The sequence below is a fragment of the Mesoplodon bidens genome, assembly GCF_964165515.1.
Source record: "Mesoplodon bidens genome assembly, chromosome: 3".
NCBI lineage: Eukaryota > Metazoa > Chordata > Mammalia > Artiodactyla > Ziphiidae > Mesoplodon > Mesoplodon bidens.
In genome coordinates, this window is record NC_138178.1 from 70,644,427 (window position 1) to 70,658,676 (window position 14,250).

The 14,250-nt window shown below is 47.9% G+C and overlaps 1 protein-coding gene across 5 annotated transcripts in view; it reads right to left on the minus strand.

The window, feature by feature from the left end:
- Window positions 1–1,111: 1,111 nt before the first annotated feature.
- The window catches only part of ATP10A (ATPase phospholipid transporting 10A (putative)), a 181,802-nt gene continuing 168,663 nt past the window's right edge, over window positions 1,112–14,250 (minus strand). For 2 of the 5 annotated variants that reach the window (XM_081227118.1, XM_081227117.1), the window contains exons 15-21: window positions 12,870–12,946; window positions 9,552–9,677; window positions 4,987–5,187; window positions 2,936–3,016; window positions 2,753–2,857; window positions 2,130–2,317; window positions 1,112–1,986 (exon numbers count right to left, since the gene is read on the minus strand). In XM_081227118.1, coding sequence (XP_081083244.1) covers window positions 1,368–1,986; window positions 2,130–2,317; window positions 2,753–2,857; window positions 2,936–3,016; window positions 4,987–5,187; window positions 9,552–9,677; window positions 12,870–12,946 — 1,397 coding nt within the window. In that variant the 3' untranslated portion in view covers window positions 1,112–1,367. The remainder of the gene's footprint in view (window positions 1,987–2,129; window positions 2,318–2,752; window positions 2,858–2,935; window positions 3,017–4,986; window positions 5,188–9,551; window positions 9,678–12,869; window positions 12,947–14,250) is intronic. The other 3 variants (XM_081227119.1, XR_014015259.1, XM_081227120.1) reach the window with 3 other exon arrangements.

The window sequence follows — 14,250 nt, forward strand, 5'->3', positions numbered from 1 at the left end:
TTCTTATAATCTTTTCCTTCTCTTTTTTCTCTGTTTAGAGACAGAAGTAATGACTCATAAGACAAAAATCTAAAGAGCCCAGCCTCTTGGTGCAGGGAGCTGGTGTAGCCCATGTCACAGTGTCCCAATGTGCAGCTTGCATGTCACCCAGTTGTTTCCTCCACAGGGTCTAAAAGGACTTGCCATGAGGAAGTGCCCTGGAGTACTCAGAATATGTTCTGTCAGTGTAACCGAGCAGGACCCTACGGGGTCTTCCCAGGACAGACCCCTCCCCCATATTCTCTGCTATAGCTCCTCTCTGAAGTACCTAGATGATAGTATCTGATGCATATTTCCTGAGTTTTCCAGATGCTGGTACCACCACCAGAAGGAAGAAGTTAATGTTTGATGATCGTGAGCCCTAAGGATTGATCACCATCAGAGAATTGTGCACAGCTGATCACAGACCCTGCAATGTCCCTCTCTCACCTGGCCTTTAAAAATGCTTTGCTGAAACCCTTTGGGGAGTTTGGGGTATTTTTGAGCATGGGCTACCCGTTCTCGCTTAGCCCTGCAATGAACTTTTCTCTGATCCAAACTCTGATGTTTTGCTTTGTTTGGCCTCACTGTGCATCAAGCACATGAACTTGCATTCGGTAACATTAGGTCACATATTAATAATACCACACAACAGTGGCAACCCGAAACGTTCTCTTTGCAAAGTGAAGGTTGTTTATTGCTTGTTATGATTTTAACAGGCGAGACCCTACATAGGAACTATAATACCTACAGGTGGTCTTTACCAAATGCCTGCATAGAGTAGAATGTTGGAATGAATTTCGTGTGTGTGTATGTGTGTTTTCCCAGAGTTCTCACTTTCCCTTTCCTGGTGAAGCAGAGCCCACCCTCCCAGTGGTGGGACTGAGAGACAGACAGTGGGGATCTCTGCTGGGGCCGTGTGCGTGCCTGTCACCTCCCCTCACACCGTCCACACCCACCCAGGGTTCACTGTGCTCACACGCATTTCCACTAGGGGAAGGCAAACATCACACATGTTGAAGAAAACCAATCAGACTGCATTTTCTTATAAAATGAGATGAAAAAATAAATCTAAACCCACCTCTCAAGTGTCGCTCTTCCTTAAACTTTTATATACGATAAAGCTCTTATTTTTCAATATACTCTAGTTAGAAATTTTAAAAAATAAACTTTCTTTTTTGGTACCTTTCATTTCCTGTGTTGGCCTTGGAAATATATAAAATACATCTTACTAGAACTCTTCTGTGCAAATAATAAACATAAATAGTATTAACATCTATGTTATACAAAAAAGGCATTTTGAGGTTTTCACCGCTGCCAGCGCCAGCTGTAGTCCCTGGAAGGAGGTCCTAGAAGTAGTCCGTGGTCTGCCCACTCAAGCCTCGCAGGTCCTGGTCTGGCTGTGGGGGGCTGGGTAGGAACTCGCCGTCCCGCTTGTCCATCTGTAAACCACTTTGGGAGAACTGTAGGACGCTTCCCAGCCCGCTGACCAGAGAGAGGGAGGAAATCCAGTTGAGTGAGCTGAGGCTGGGCAGGCTGAAGATGGACGACAGGGCAGCTGCCCTGCTGGCACTTGTGGGTTTCATCTTGGAGTCCCCTGGACAGCCTTCCGGGATCACCTCCCCTGGTGAGGAGGATCCTGGGGTCTGGCTGCCCAGCCCTTCCAGCAGGGTGTCCTCCCTCAGAGACACGCCCATGTCCACCATGCTGGTCTCCCCGCTGCCCTCTGGGGAGCAGGCCGACTGCTGTGTGTGCCAAAACACCTGCGAGCTACAATCCTGGGAGAAGGACCCCAAGGCACTGATGTTCCTCTGTTCTGACGGTTCCGCCCTCGGTTCTCCTGGGAGGTGTCCCTGAGCAAAGGTCTCTTTGGGAGCCCTGAGTTTCCTGGGGGACCTTCTAACCAACTGGCGTTCCAGCTGCAGTTGGGTGGGGAAAAGGCTCCCCTGCAGGGCTTTGAAAAACAATCTGGAAAGAACATATAGAACACAGTCAGCTACTGCTGCAGTGGGGCCTTTGAGCTTCTGAGACTCGAACAGTACAGGAACACACAAAGGAGAATGCTGTCAGAGCCCAAGTGGGACCCAAAGGCCACTGTCCCTGATACCCACCTGGGCAGCAGCGCGGCGACGGGTGCTATGAGACAAATGAAGTAAAACACAGGGTCGCCCATTAACGTCTGCATGGTCCAATAGGGGTTGGATGGAGGGTAGCACACTGCACAGGAAGCATTATAAATCAAAGCCACGGTGAAAAATAAAAGGATACTGAAGCCACAAGCCATCCAGTTGAGCCAGGTCTGAGGTGGAAAAAGAAAGACAGGGCTTTTATCTCAACAAAAATGCACTGGTCCTCTGCAAGCGGAGGATGTAAGAGGGCGGAGTGGGAACAGGGTGGTTGGTGGGGCATGGAGCCTTGAGAAGTGGTGGACCGGCCTGAACACAAATGGGGAGATGGAAGTCAGGTGCCAAGGGAAGGAGGGGGAAGGAGAGCGGGGGTGGAGGGGCTCGGGCAGGCAGGAGCCCAGCGCTGCCTGGGACAAGTGCTGCTCCCACACCCTGGGCTTGCGTGTGCATAGCCGGCCTGTGCATCTGCTTTTGTTCTCATCACAGTGAGGCCAGCTTTGCAGTCCCCCCAGCCGCCAACTCAAAACTCTGCTCAATCTCACAGAATGTGCACGGAAGTAAGCAGATCGCAGACCAGCCCCCTTCTGGATCAGGCCCACAACTCTCACCCAGGTCTTGGTTTCTATACCCAGGTGCAGGAGGAAGGTGAACAGCGCGATGGCGGTGATGGGGGTCCCCCAGGTGAACATGTCTGTGTCTGAGTCGTGGTAGGCCTGAAAGACAGCGAGGTCCTGTGTCTGTGTGTTGCCAGATAAAGCTGGTGGGAAAGGCTGGGCCAGGTGCCAACTTACCAGGTAGGGAATGAAAAAACACACGAGGCTCTGGAAGGCAGCATCAGCCATGTTCAACCAGAACGTACGAGGCCGATATTCCTGAGACATAAAAACAAGCACGGAGATTACAGGAAAGGTCTCATCTCTTCAAATGGTTTTCCGTCACCTACGGGGGCCATGAAGGCACAAGTCAAGCACCCCAGGGACACCTGCTAATTCAGGACCTTGGAGAGGGAGATCCTGGAGTGTGGAGGGCTGGTGAAAAAACACTACAGAAAGGCCTGCAGGGGCACATGGGGCTGAGTAAGTCACTGTGAGCATCTGTGCCCACAAGGCCTGCTACAGCATTCTTGATCAACAGCAGAAAGATGAAAACACTTTCTAAATCCCATAAGAAATTTCCCTAGACAGGGACTAGTGCATGAAATTCCGGCACCTGCCCCGACCTGAGCCGTCTACTTTGTCAGGGCTTTGCTTCCCTCCATTGGTGGACCAGCTAGAATATTTCTTAAAAGTGAGTTATTTTAAAATTAGATCATGGGTGTTTCCTAATGCTAAAATCAAAAAGCTGCCTACCATGGGCAAAAAATGCTTTGAAACGGACTAATCAAGTCTTCCTTATCTAGATGCCCCAATCTGTATTTGGCACTGCTGAGTTCTGAGCTGCTGGTGCCAGCACTGGCCTGCAGGCCGCAGGCCGCACAGAGCAGGCAGGATGAGCGTTAACTGAGCACTTAACGAAAGCCAGGCCCTTCCCATTTGTCCCCAGGACAAATTCGCTGTGGTCACCTAGGACGTGAGGCCTGGCTGAGTGCAAGAGCTCCCCCAGGTGACAGGTGACAAGCAGAGGCCCTCCTCATCTACCTGACCCTCAGCAGCCCCTACCTACCCAAGGCTGCCTGTGGGGAAGTCAACTCTTCAGTACATCAGTTCCGAATGAGAGACCATTTGGGAGATGCGGGGATCCGTTCCCTGGGCACTCGTATAGTAATTCCAACCAGCCCAAGAGAAGCACTCACAGGGCTTTCTTTAATGGCCAGCTAGGAACAGCTGGTAATTAGCATGTCAATCTATGTGATGTACTGACGTAAACATGTATTTTATACATCATCTGTTTGTGTTCACTTGTTCTTCCCAGGGTTTCCCTAAGGGTTTATTTTCCCATTAATCCCCATTCAAAGGAAATCACATTTCTTTGGGGGTGTTTTAGAAAAATCTCTGCTCTGCCTGCAGTCATCCCACGTGACTTAGATTCCAAACGGGCTTTCCTTGGGCTCCTTGAGACTCCTGGTGTAAAGACAGTTTTCACCTCAGTACACTTTTTAAAAAATCTTTTTTTTTTTTTTTTCCAAAAAGCTTTAGGTAAATTGATATACAAAAACCACACACTTTTAATGTACACATTTCGATGGGTTTGGGCACATACATACACCCCTGATACCATCACCACAACCAATCAACTCTCTACTTAAATAAATGCATTGCAGTCAAGAGACAGAATTCATTGTTTTCCTCCCACTGGTCAGATTCTAGAATTTTAACTGTTTGTTCCACAGTGTCCATTTTTTTCTTGGAAGATTTTATTTTATTTTAAAAATTTTATTGGAGTACAGTTGATGTATGATGTTGTGTTAGTTTCAGGTGTTCAGCAAAGTGATTTATTTATACATATATATATTCTTTTTTCAGATTCTTTACCCATATAGGTTATTACAGAATATTGAGTAGAGTTCCCTGTGCTATACAGTAGGTCCTTGTTGGTTCTCTATTTTATATATGGTAGTATGTGTATGTTAATCCCAAACTCCTAATTTATCCCTCCCCACCAATGTTTCCCCTTTGGTAACTATAAGTTTGTCTTCGAAATCTGAGAGTCTGTTTCTGTTTTGTAAATAAGTGCATTTATATCATTTTTTAAAATTGGACTCCACGTGAGTGATATCATATTTGTTTTTCTCTGTCTGCCCAGGGTGTCCATTTAAAGGCAGGTGTGGGGACCTGAACTTTCCAGGAGCTGGATGTGGAGCGTGGAGGGCCAGGAGATGGGGTGGGGAGAAGGGGGGCTTCACCTCCATGTTCTGGCCGCTCTTGTAGAGCTGCGGCTTGGTCAGCAGCACATCAGCCGGCACGTCCTTGTCCAGCACCCCAGTCACAAGCTGGGGAAGCGATGAGAAGAGCAGATTAAAGAAGATCAGATACCACTGGTCAATCATGGCGGACGCAGAGAAGCCACAGTAAAACTGGAACCAAAACAGGAGGCCCACGAACATCTGCGATCAAGGGAAGAGTGGGAACAAGCAATTCTCAGCTGCCCTGCAGAATCTCGTCCAAGGGAGCTGAGGGCTTTGCAGAGTCTGACTGTAAAGACTGAATTTATAGGCAGAAATTGTCTCCAAAGACAGCCCTCACTTTGGTGCCCTCTGTCTCTCCCTCCCCCTCCCCCTCCCTCCTCGATCCCTCGAGCATCAAAGACCAGCATTGGGAGCTGGGAATTCCCACCAACAGCCCTTGGAAGGATGGAGTCTTGGACCCAAACGCCACAGATAAGAGAAAAAACAAAGGTCTGGCAGGGTCTAGGGTGGCTCCCATCTCAAGAGGGCTGGCTAGGTACCTCACCCATCATGAGGCTTCTTTCCTTGTACTCCTCTCTGTGGCACTAAACCAAACCTACCTGGGCTACACCCTGGATCCTGCCTCCCTCTTTTAATGAGGAACAGTGTGCAATTATTGGCTCGCATGGAGGGGAGGACACACACAAGCACGGCGGTAAAGTTGATGGTGACACCAACATCACTGCCTTGACTGAGCCCTGGCATCTGCTGGGCACTCTGTTGGTGGGTGAGCTGCAGGCATTATCGCTGGTCCCTACAGCTACCCTGAACAGGAAAGTGAGGTCCAGAGAGGTGGAAGAGCCTCCTCCCATGCGCAGTAGGAGCTGGGTGGACCTCTTCCCACTATTACTTGATCACTGAACATCCGTGGCCTGATGTTATATGGGGCGCATGGCAGGTTAGCAATTGCAAAGCATTCCTACGCTTATTAGCTGTGCAACCTGGCACAGACCATTTAGCCCCTGTCTGCCTCAGTGACCTTGTCCGTGAAATAGGCACACCAATGGTACTTAGCTGTGGGGTTGTGGTGAAGATTAATGACTAATGCACCTTCAAGTACTCACAAGAGCTTCCTGCACGCTGAGATGCTCATCCATGGTTTGTGGTCGTTACTGTCAGCAGGACCGTTACTTCCTTTGTTTGAGGCTCAAGCAGGGCCAGTGTGCTCACCCCATTTAGAGCAAAGTGAACTGAGGTCCAAGATGTCAAACGACTGGACTATGGTCATTGTATGAGTAACAAACCCAACTTGTTCAACCACTCGTGGGCTGGAGGAGTCATGGTGGAAGAACATTCTCTGCTGTGCACCGCATACAACGGCCTGGGTGTGGGTTCTGGAGCTGCCACAGTGCACATTTCTGACCTTGACACAGTCATTTAACCTCTCTGAGCTCGGGTTTCTTGACCTGAAAATGGCTTGTTCCAAAGATCAGAAAAAATGATAGTCTACGCTGATATCACCTCTAATGACACAGATCCTCCAGGACTTGTTTCAATCTATGACTTAATGCAACTTTTCCCCTCCAGCCTGAAAACTGACAAACTTGGCTTTTTCATTGACTTTCTTCCCTTTTTCACACCCACGCCTGCTTTTCTTTCTCCCACCTCCTCAGGCACAGCCTAATGAGTCATCAGTGAGCAAGTGGAGTCAGACAAAGAGGAGGAAAAGTACTTAGATACCTGAGACTTTTTTTTTTTTTTTTTTTTTTTTACTGCAGTACCCAAAAGCCTTCTCCCCAAACCACTGTTGCTATGGAAAGTTTTCTTCTCTGCTCCTTACTGGAAGGAAGGCCACCTTATTCCTAAAACTAATGAATTTCTCACTTTGGGAGGCAGAGTGATTATCCTCGAATTTCTCAAGTAGATTAAGTACTTGTTAACAGAGGCCTTGCATCTTATACAGAATAAAAACAGGCACCCCTTCTCCTTCCTTGTCCCCTCCGTGAGGACAGATTCACCGTGGCAGGCAGGAGCCAGTGACTACTGCAGGCGGCCACTCTGGGCCTCGTCTGCAACTGAAATATTGAATGCCATCCCCTCAATCTGAGAAATTTTCATTAGGAATTAGAGAGAGCGGAGTTCAATTCACGTGTTCCATTTTGTTTTGTTTTCAGATAAAGAAAACAAAATCCACAGAAGGCAAATAACTCACTCCAGATTGCACAGCTAATGAATTAAAGAAACGGGGCTAGGATTCCACCCTGCCCAGCCCCGCTCACCTTTACTCAAAGCACCCTCCTACCCCCTTGGGAGCTGGGACCCTCCAGGTTTGCAACTGTGTGCTTGGTGGGGAGGAGGGGTGCTAGGGAAGCAATGCCAGGCAGTCAGAAAAAAGGGGAGTGATCTGACAAGGACAGGGACAGCATGGCACATCCTTGTGTGGATCGAGTCCCAGGCAGAACCCAATATCTCAATTTATTTCCAGGACCCAACTTATAAAATTAGACATGCCATGATTGGTCCTGAATATCTGTATTAATTTGCTAGAAGACATTTCAGAAAAATGGGTGAGAGTGAGGAGGTGGGAGATGGGAAAAGAAAGGTGGGTCTAAGCCTCTGGAACGAACTATAAGAACATGCACAAGAGCTGTCCTGATGGTAGTTCAGAGTGAACATGGAGCTTTAAAATGGAATCAGAAATAAACAAATAAACCTTTTAATTTATTTGATTTTGTTTCAGAAGACTACAGGATGATCTTGACTTTGGAGCTGTGGATTTCAGCAGGGTAGGTTTATTGGACTACTCTGCAGAGTCAGTTACCCCAAGAGTTTATTTACTTTGTCTCCTTGTTTGTACATTCAACCACAAGCTATCAGAGGCAAGACAGACAAGTAGCAATCCAGCAACTTCTCAGCAGAACGTCTATACCTCACTTACAAGTAGGATAGGGTCCTGAAATGGCCATATGGTCCAGCCTGGAGGACTATGGCTGCCATACAGCTGTCTGCCAAGGACATAGTAGTGAAAGAACTAAGATTTAAATGTTAGGGTCAAGAGGAAATGGACCAGGGCCTTGGATCAGAGTCCCTGGAGAGACAGAACTGTCCTGAGCCAGACAGGTCTGGGAATGCCTTAACTGAAGGGTCAAGTACAGACTGAGCTGGCTAGAGAGGGTGCCTGCTGGCATCCCCTTCCCACTGGCCCAGGGTGGGCACATTTTTTTCCCGATTGTTTCTACTTTATTAAATCTGGACCCCAAAGCTTCAATGCCATCAATTGCTATATCAAAGCCCATCTGTATCTGAATAAACAATTTTCTATGAAATCAGTTTAGGTCACAATCAAACTTATCATTTCACATACTTCATTCACTGGTTCTGAACAATCTTTTCTTTTTTTAAAAAATTAATTAATTTTGGGGCTGCACTGGGTCTTTGTTGCTGCGTGCGGGCTTTCTCTAGTTGCGGTAAGCAGGGGCTACTCTTCGTTGCAGTGCACAGACTTCTCATTGCGGTGGCTTCTCTTGTTGCAGAGCATGGGCTCTAGGCACGCAGGCTTCGGTAGCTGTGGCATGTGGGCTCAGTAGTTGTGGCTCGCGGGCTCCAGTAGTTGTGGCATGCAGGCTTAGTAGTCGTGGCTCGCAGGCTCTAGAGCACAGGCTCAGTAGTTGTGGCGCACGGGCTTAGTTGCTCCACAGCATGTGGGATCTTCCCAGACCAGGGCTCGAACCCGTGTCCTTTGCATTGACAGGTGGATTCTTAACCACTGCACCACCAGGGAAGTCCCTGGACAGTCCATCTTAATCCTGGATTTACAAGTGAAATTATTTTATTTGCATATTTATGGAGACGGTGCAGTGGACTAGGTGTTGTAGTAGAGTGTAGTAAGTTGTAGTAGAGAGTCAATGTCTAGTGCGGAAGTACCGTAAATAGAAAACTATGGTAAAATGTGACGATGCCTATGGTTAACAAATACAGAAGCAACAATGCAGCCATAGGAGTATGTATATTCATGTCGGCCAGGGGAAACGAGGAAAGGTTTCTCGGAGACTGCTCAGTATCAGGATCAAAGCCTGGCTGAGTCCTCTCATGCTGACCCAGGACTGCCAATCACACTCCTGCTTATCTTCTGATCCCCTGCCTGCTCTGGAGAGAGCACCAATCAGAGCACTCCTGTCTGTGGGCACCTTGGCAGACCACTCCTTAGAGACCAAGGGACAGAGTGGTCAAGGGCTTGGAAGCTGGAGTCAGATGGATGGGGGCTGAATGCAGCCTCAGCCACTCACCGGCTGATGACCTCATGCAAACCCCTGGACCTTGTGGTCACTCTACTTATTATAAAGCTCCAAGTGGATGCTCTCCTTGGATCTACCTGTTTCCATCCTCAGAGGTGCAGGTGAGTTAAGACTTCTGAGCCTGCAGGGTAAAACACCAGGCCAGGCCTGGGGAAAATCCACAAAGGTCAAGGAGGGTGGGACCAATGGGAGGCTGTGGGGTAGCCCTCCGGCCATGTTCAGGTGATGGTCCTGTGAATCTCAGGCCTTTCACATAAAAAATCCTTGACACTGGCACCAAATACGTACTGTGTTTTTGTAGAAGAAGTACAGCACCATGTTGGCAAGTCGGGAATAGCACCAATGTCCATGAACGATCAAGAGCCTCTCGAGGTATCGGAATTTGGGCACCGCGAAGTCGCTGGCCATCACTGCCTTGAAAGGGAGAGAGTTCCCGTTACTGGTGCCGCTTCACTGAGCCTAAGGTCTGTCTCATCTCCCCCCAAACACAAGGCGCAACATGGATGGAGAAATCCAGTCTGAGTTGGCTGTACCACCATCTCCCTGATGAATGCCTGCATTTAAGAAAATTCCAATCTCAACAACACTCTAGTTTAGGGATATCGCCCTAGAGGACTCATTTAAGATTTCAAATATATGTAATTGATGGATTTTTAAAGTTTTTGCTTTTTCTTTTCCATGCTTTCTTTTCCATACATTTCTGCTTATCTTTGAGGGTTATTCCACACAAAATTGTTAAGTCTGCTTTTCAAATTTTATGGACTTCCTTAAACAACAGGTGGAAAAGAGTAGGTGATGATGTTGTCCCATCTGTGCAACAGAATAACATCGTTATGCATGACAGAAAAGAATGAAGACTTAGAATGTCTGCTTTCTGAACCCAAACACAAGGATCTGAAAGCAAATAGTGTCTTTACCCCTCTTCCTGTCAACATGTAGGAGTCAAGGGTTTTGTGCATCTTTTATTCCTTCCTTCATTTATTCCATGATTCATCCTCTCAAAAATCATGTATTAAGACACTCCAGTTGCCAGGCATAGACTTGGAGACAGACACCATCACACAGGGTCCCTGTCCTCAGTGGAGTCAGTCTAAAAACTCAAAGGGTTGCTGTTAAACAGAGTTAAGGAGAGGCCCAGGGGGTCTTTGAGAAGCAGCCCCGACCCTTGAGAACTGCAGATAGACCCCTCCTTCCAGGCCCTACCTGCTTCTCCAGCCTTTGGCCACAACTTTCCACCTCCACACCCCAAACACACTGCTTGTTCCTCCGTCAAGGGAGCCTCCCCAATGCTCCCAGCTGGGTTAGAGCCTCCCGTCACATCCTCAACAGGGAAACTAGTATTTCTCTTTCACAGCACTCACTACAATTATGACTACTGGTGTAAGTTTAAAATACTTCTCTGTCTTCCCTCTCTGGTCTTTCTGAACATCCCATGAGAGCCAGGACGGTAGATGTTGTGATCACCCTGCAGCCCTAGTTCCCAGTCAGTGCTTGGCCCATGGGGCACTCAACAAACATGGTTGACCAGAAGACTCTACAAAGACTGAGCACCTCAGAGCTACAGAATCTCCTTGGTCCCCTCTGTCTCCCTGCCCTGGACACCCTTCCCACCTTGGCTGAGCTGGGGAGCTGCAATCACCCTCACTCTTCCTCAGGGACTCAGCTTGGACTCCTTGGGTCCCTGCGGCCACAGCGCCCCACAAAGTGCATCTCCCAGAGAGCTCTGCACAATGTCCCTTTGCTTATCAGACTGACTAACATGCAAACAGGGCCACATTCCCTTGGGTAACCTGAGCCCTTAGAGCAGTAAGAAAAGGTGTCCAGTCTTACTGCCATCTTACATAATGTGCCCTCAAGAAAGAAGTATAGCTTTAAACAATACAGAAGCATCCAGTAACACCCCACGCAGAAGTCACGTCCACTCAAAACCAAGTCTCAATAGGAGCCCTACAGCTTGGCTGATCCCCACACCTCTTTCATGGCTCATAGACCCCTCTGGCTCCTGCCCTGAGGCCATGCAGTGGGGGCAGCTCATGCCCCTCCTCACCCACATGCTCAACCTTAGAGACACTGATACAAAGTGGATTCACTGGGTGCATTTCTCTGCATATGTGGTTTACAAACACTGCCCTGGGTAGCTTTTCACTCTAGGAAATGAATGCAAAGGAGGCAATGCTGAAAAAATCAGAAGGAATTAACTATTTTGTTCATTCATTCAACAGATGTTTTTTGAGCCTCCCCCATGTACATGGCACCATGAAGAGGCATGGATGAGTCCAAGCTGGGCTCTATTTTCAATTTCATGGAGGAAGGAAAATGTACAAAAAGGTAACACAAGTCAGAGGAGTGGCAGTAGGAGAGTAAGAAGGTGCTGAGGATGGGCCCAAGATGGAGCGACCTTGCTTCTGGCTCAGGACTTTCCATCTTACTGCGATTTCAGTGTCAAGTGAGAAAATCAACAAGCCTGCACAAGCATGTCACATGAATGCTCAATAGCTAATTACTGACTGAATGCATCAATGAGATTGACCAATGACCAGTGACCAACATGCTGATTTTTAAAGGAAGACAACTGGATAGATTGTTCCTGAAAGTCTCCACCAAGTTAAAAAATACTGTGACTCAAAGTTAATCAAATGTTGGCAATTGTTGTAATGTTACATCCAAAAGAAGTACATCTTTTTTCTTTTAGATTTTTTTTTGATGTGGACCATTTTTTTAAAAGTCTTCATTGCATTTGTTACAATATTGCTTCTGTTTTATGTTTTTGTTTTTTTTGGCCATGAGCCATGTGTGATCTTAGCTCCCTGACCAGGGATCGAACCCACACCCCCTGCATTGGAAGGCGAAATCTTAACCACTGGACCGCCAGGGAAGTCCCAAAAAGTACAATTTTTTTTTTTTTTTTTTTTTGCGGTACGCGGGCCTCTCACTGTTGTGGCCTCTCCCGTTGCGGAGCACAGGCTCCAGACACGCAGGCTCAGTGGCCATGGCTCACGGGCCCAGCCGCTCCATGGCATGTGGGATCCTCCCGGACTGGGGCACGAACCCACGTCCCCTGCATCGGCAGGCGGACTCTCAACCACTGCGCCACCAGGGAAGCCCAAGAAGTACATTTTTAATGAACTCATTTGTTCATCGTCTGGATCACATGTCAGGAACCAACACAGTGGCAAATGAAAAATGCAGAAATAAATTTTCACATGAGCAAGGACGGCTGCACTCCATCTTTATAGTGACACCAGGATACAACAGTCCTACAGCAAAGTCCATTCTTCAAATGGTATCACTAATGTTCAGGAGCAGTAAAAAATGCCCTCGAGGGACGAACCATTGACAGCCAGAGGAAGGCGATGACTCACCGTGCCTCACTCCATCCCACCTTTTCACAGAAATACGCTAATAGACACATTCACTGCACATGGCTTCATAAACATGAAGAGCCACCTGCCACCTGATCTCCTACCACTGGCTTAGCAGAAGGAGAGAACCAGTTGTACTGAAGTCCAACCCTTTAGCTCTGCGGCACAGAGCCCACAAGAAGGCCAGCACAGCTCACAGTGTGAGGACCCCTTGGTCACCCAGGACAACCCCTTTGGTCTTTACCTGCATGCCCTCCTGGCCTGAGAGTCCCACGCCCACGTCTGCCACCTGGATCATGCTGACATCATTGGCTCCATCTCCTAGAAACAGCACGGGCAGGAAGAATCATTTGAGTTGAGATACACAGAATCAAATCAGCTTGATGGATCTTCATGGGGTCCCCGTGAGCTGGGTCCTGTGAAGGGTCCTGGGGAGGAGTGAGGAAGAGGCAGTGCAGAGTCTGTCTCGGGGAAGCCAAGTTATGCAGCCAGAAAGAGCCTAGTGGGAGGCTTGCACCCACCAGCCACACCAGGAGGTATTTCCAAAAGTGGTGGCCAGCGTGTCCCTTTCCAGTTAGTACACGTTCCAAGCTACTGGCTCATACACCAATAGAGCCCTTTACGTGGCATCCAGCACAGGGAGAGATATGACCACCACCTTCATTGCTGTTTCCTGAACCACTCCAGACTTTGTCACATGTCAGTCAAGGCTACTCCAATTCATACTCAGGTGAGTGGTTTTCTAAACTGAATGAAGGAGGTTAAACTCTGCCCAAACAAACTGTGGAGCTCTTTTTGCACACCAATGTCCAGCTAACTTGTTAGCTACTGTGCCCACCTTTGGGCTCTTTGAGCATGTGATAAAGGACACCGTCTACTTATTCAGTCACAGAAAATGTGTAGGAATACAGGGTATAGGTCAGAGCTCTGGACACCTTTAGGGAAAGGCAAGCAGAGACTTAAAGTCATTGTCATTCAGTGACAGTGACTGTTCTTGGAACAGGGCAGCATCACCAAGTACCTCCCAAATTTCACATATGCAAAAAGTGTAGATACATAAAGTCGGAGTATCTCAGACCATGGCTATAGGACATCTCTCCCTTGTGATTCCTCTGTTCTTTATTGCACTGGGCCCAACATGGGTGACGAGTCAATATTTGTCAAATTGAAATTCTGTGAAGCAATAACCTCTGCAGCTTTTTCCAGAACGTCCCATTCAAAATGAGATATGTAGACAATGATGTTCTCTGGATTATTAACCGCTGGATGCCCAGGACTAGGTCACATCCATGCTTTAATTCACAGAAAGAAATGAACTAAAGTTGATTGGTCCTTACTTTCCCTTTCCCTTTTGAGATTCTATTTTGCTTTTTCTTTTCTTTCTAACCAGCCAAGCTTTACCTCCGTTTTCCTAAATGAATGCCACCCATCAGTGATTCTGTGGCTGAGCAGGCACTGACCAGGCAGTGAAAATGTGCTTTATCATTCAGGTCTTACACCAGACCCACTGAGGGGCACTGTCCTCATGTTACACAGGAGCAAAGTTATTGGTAAGGGTGTAGACCCAGCCTGCAGACTCCTCAGCTTCTCCCTCCAACACTTGCTCAGAGAGCCCTAAAGGCCCC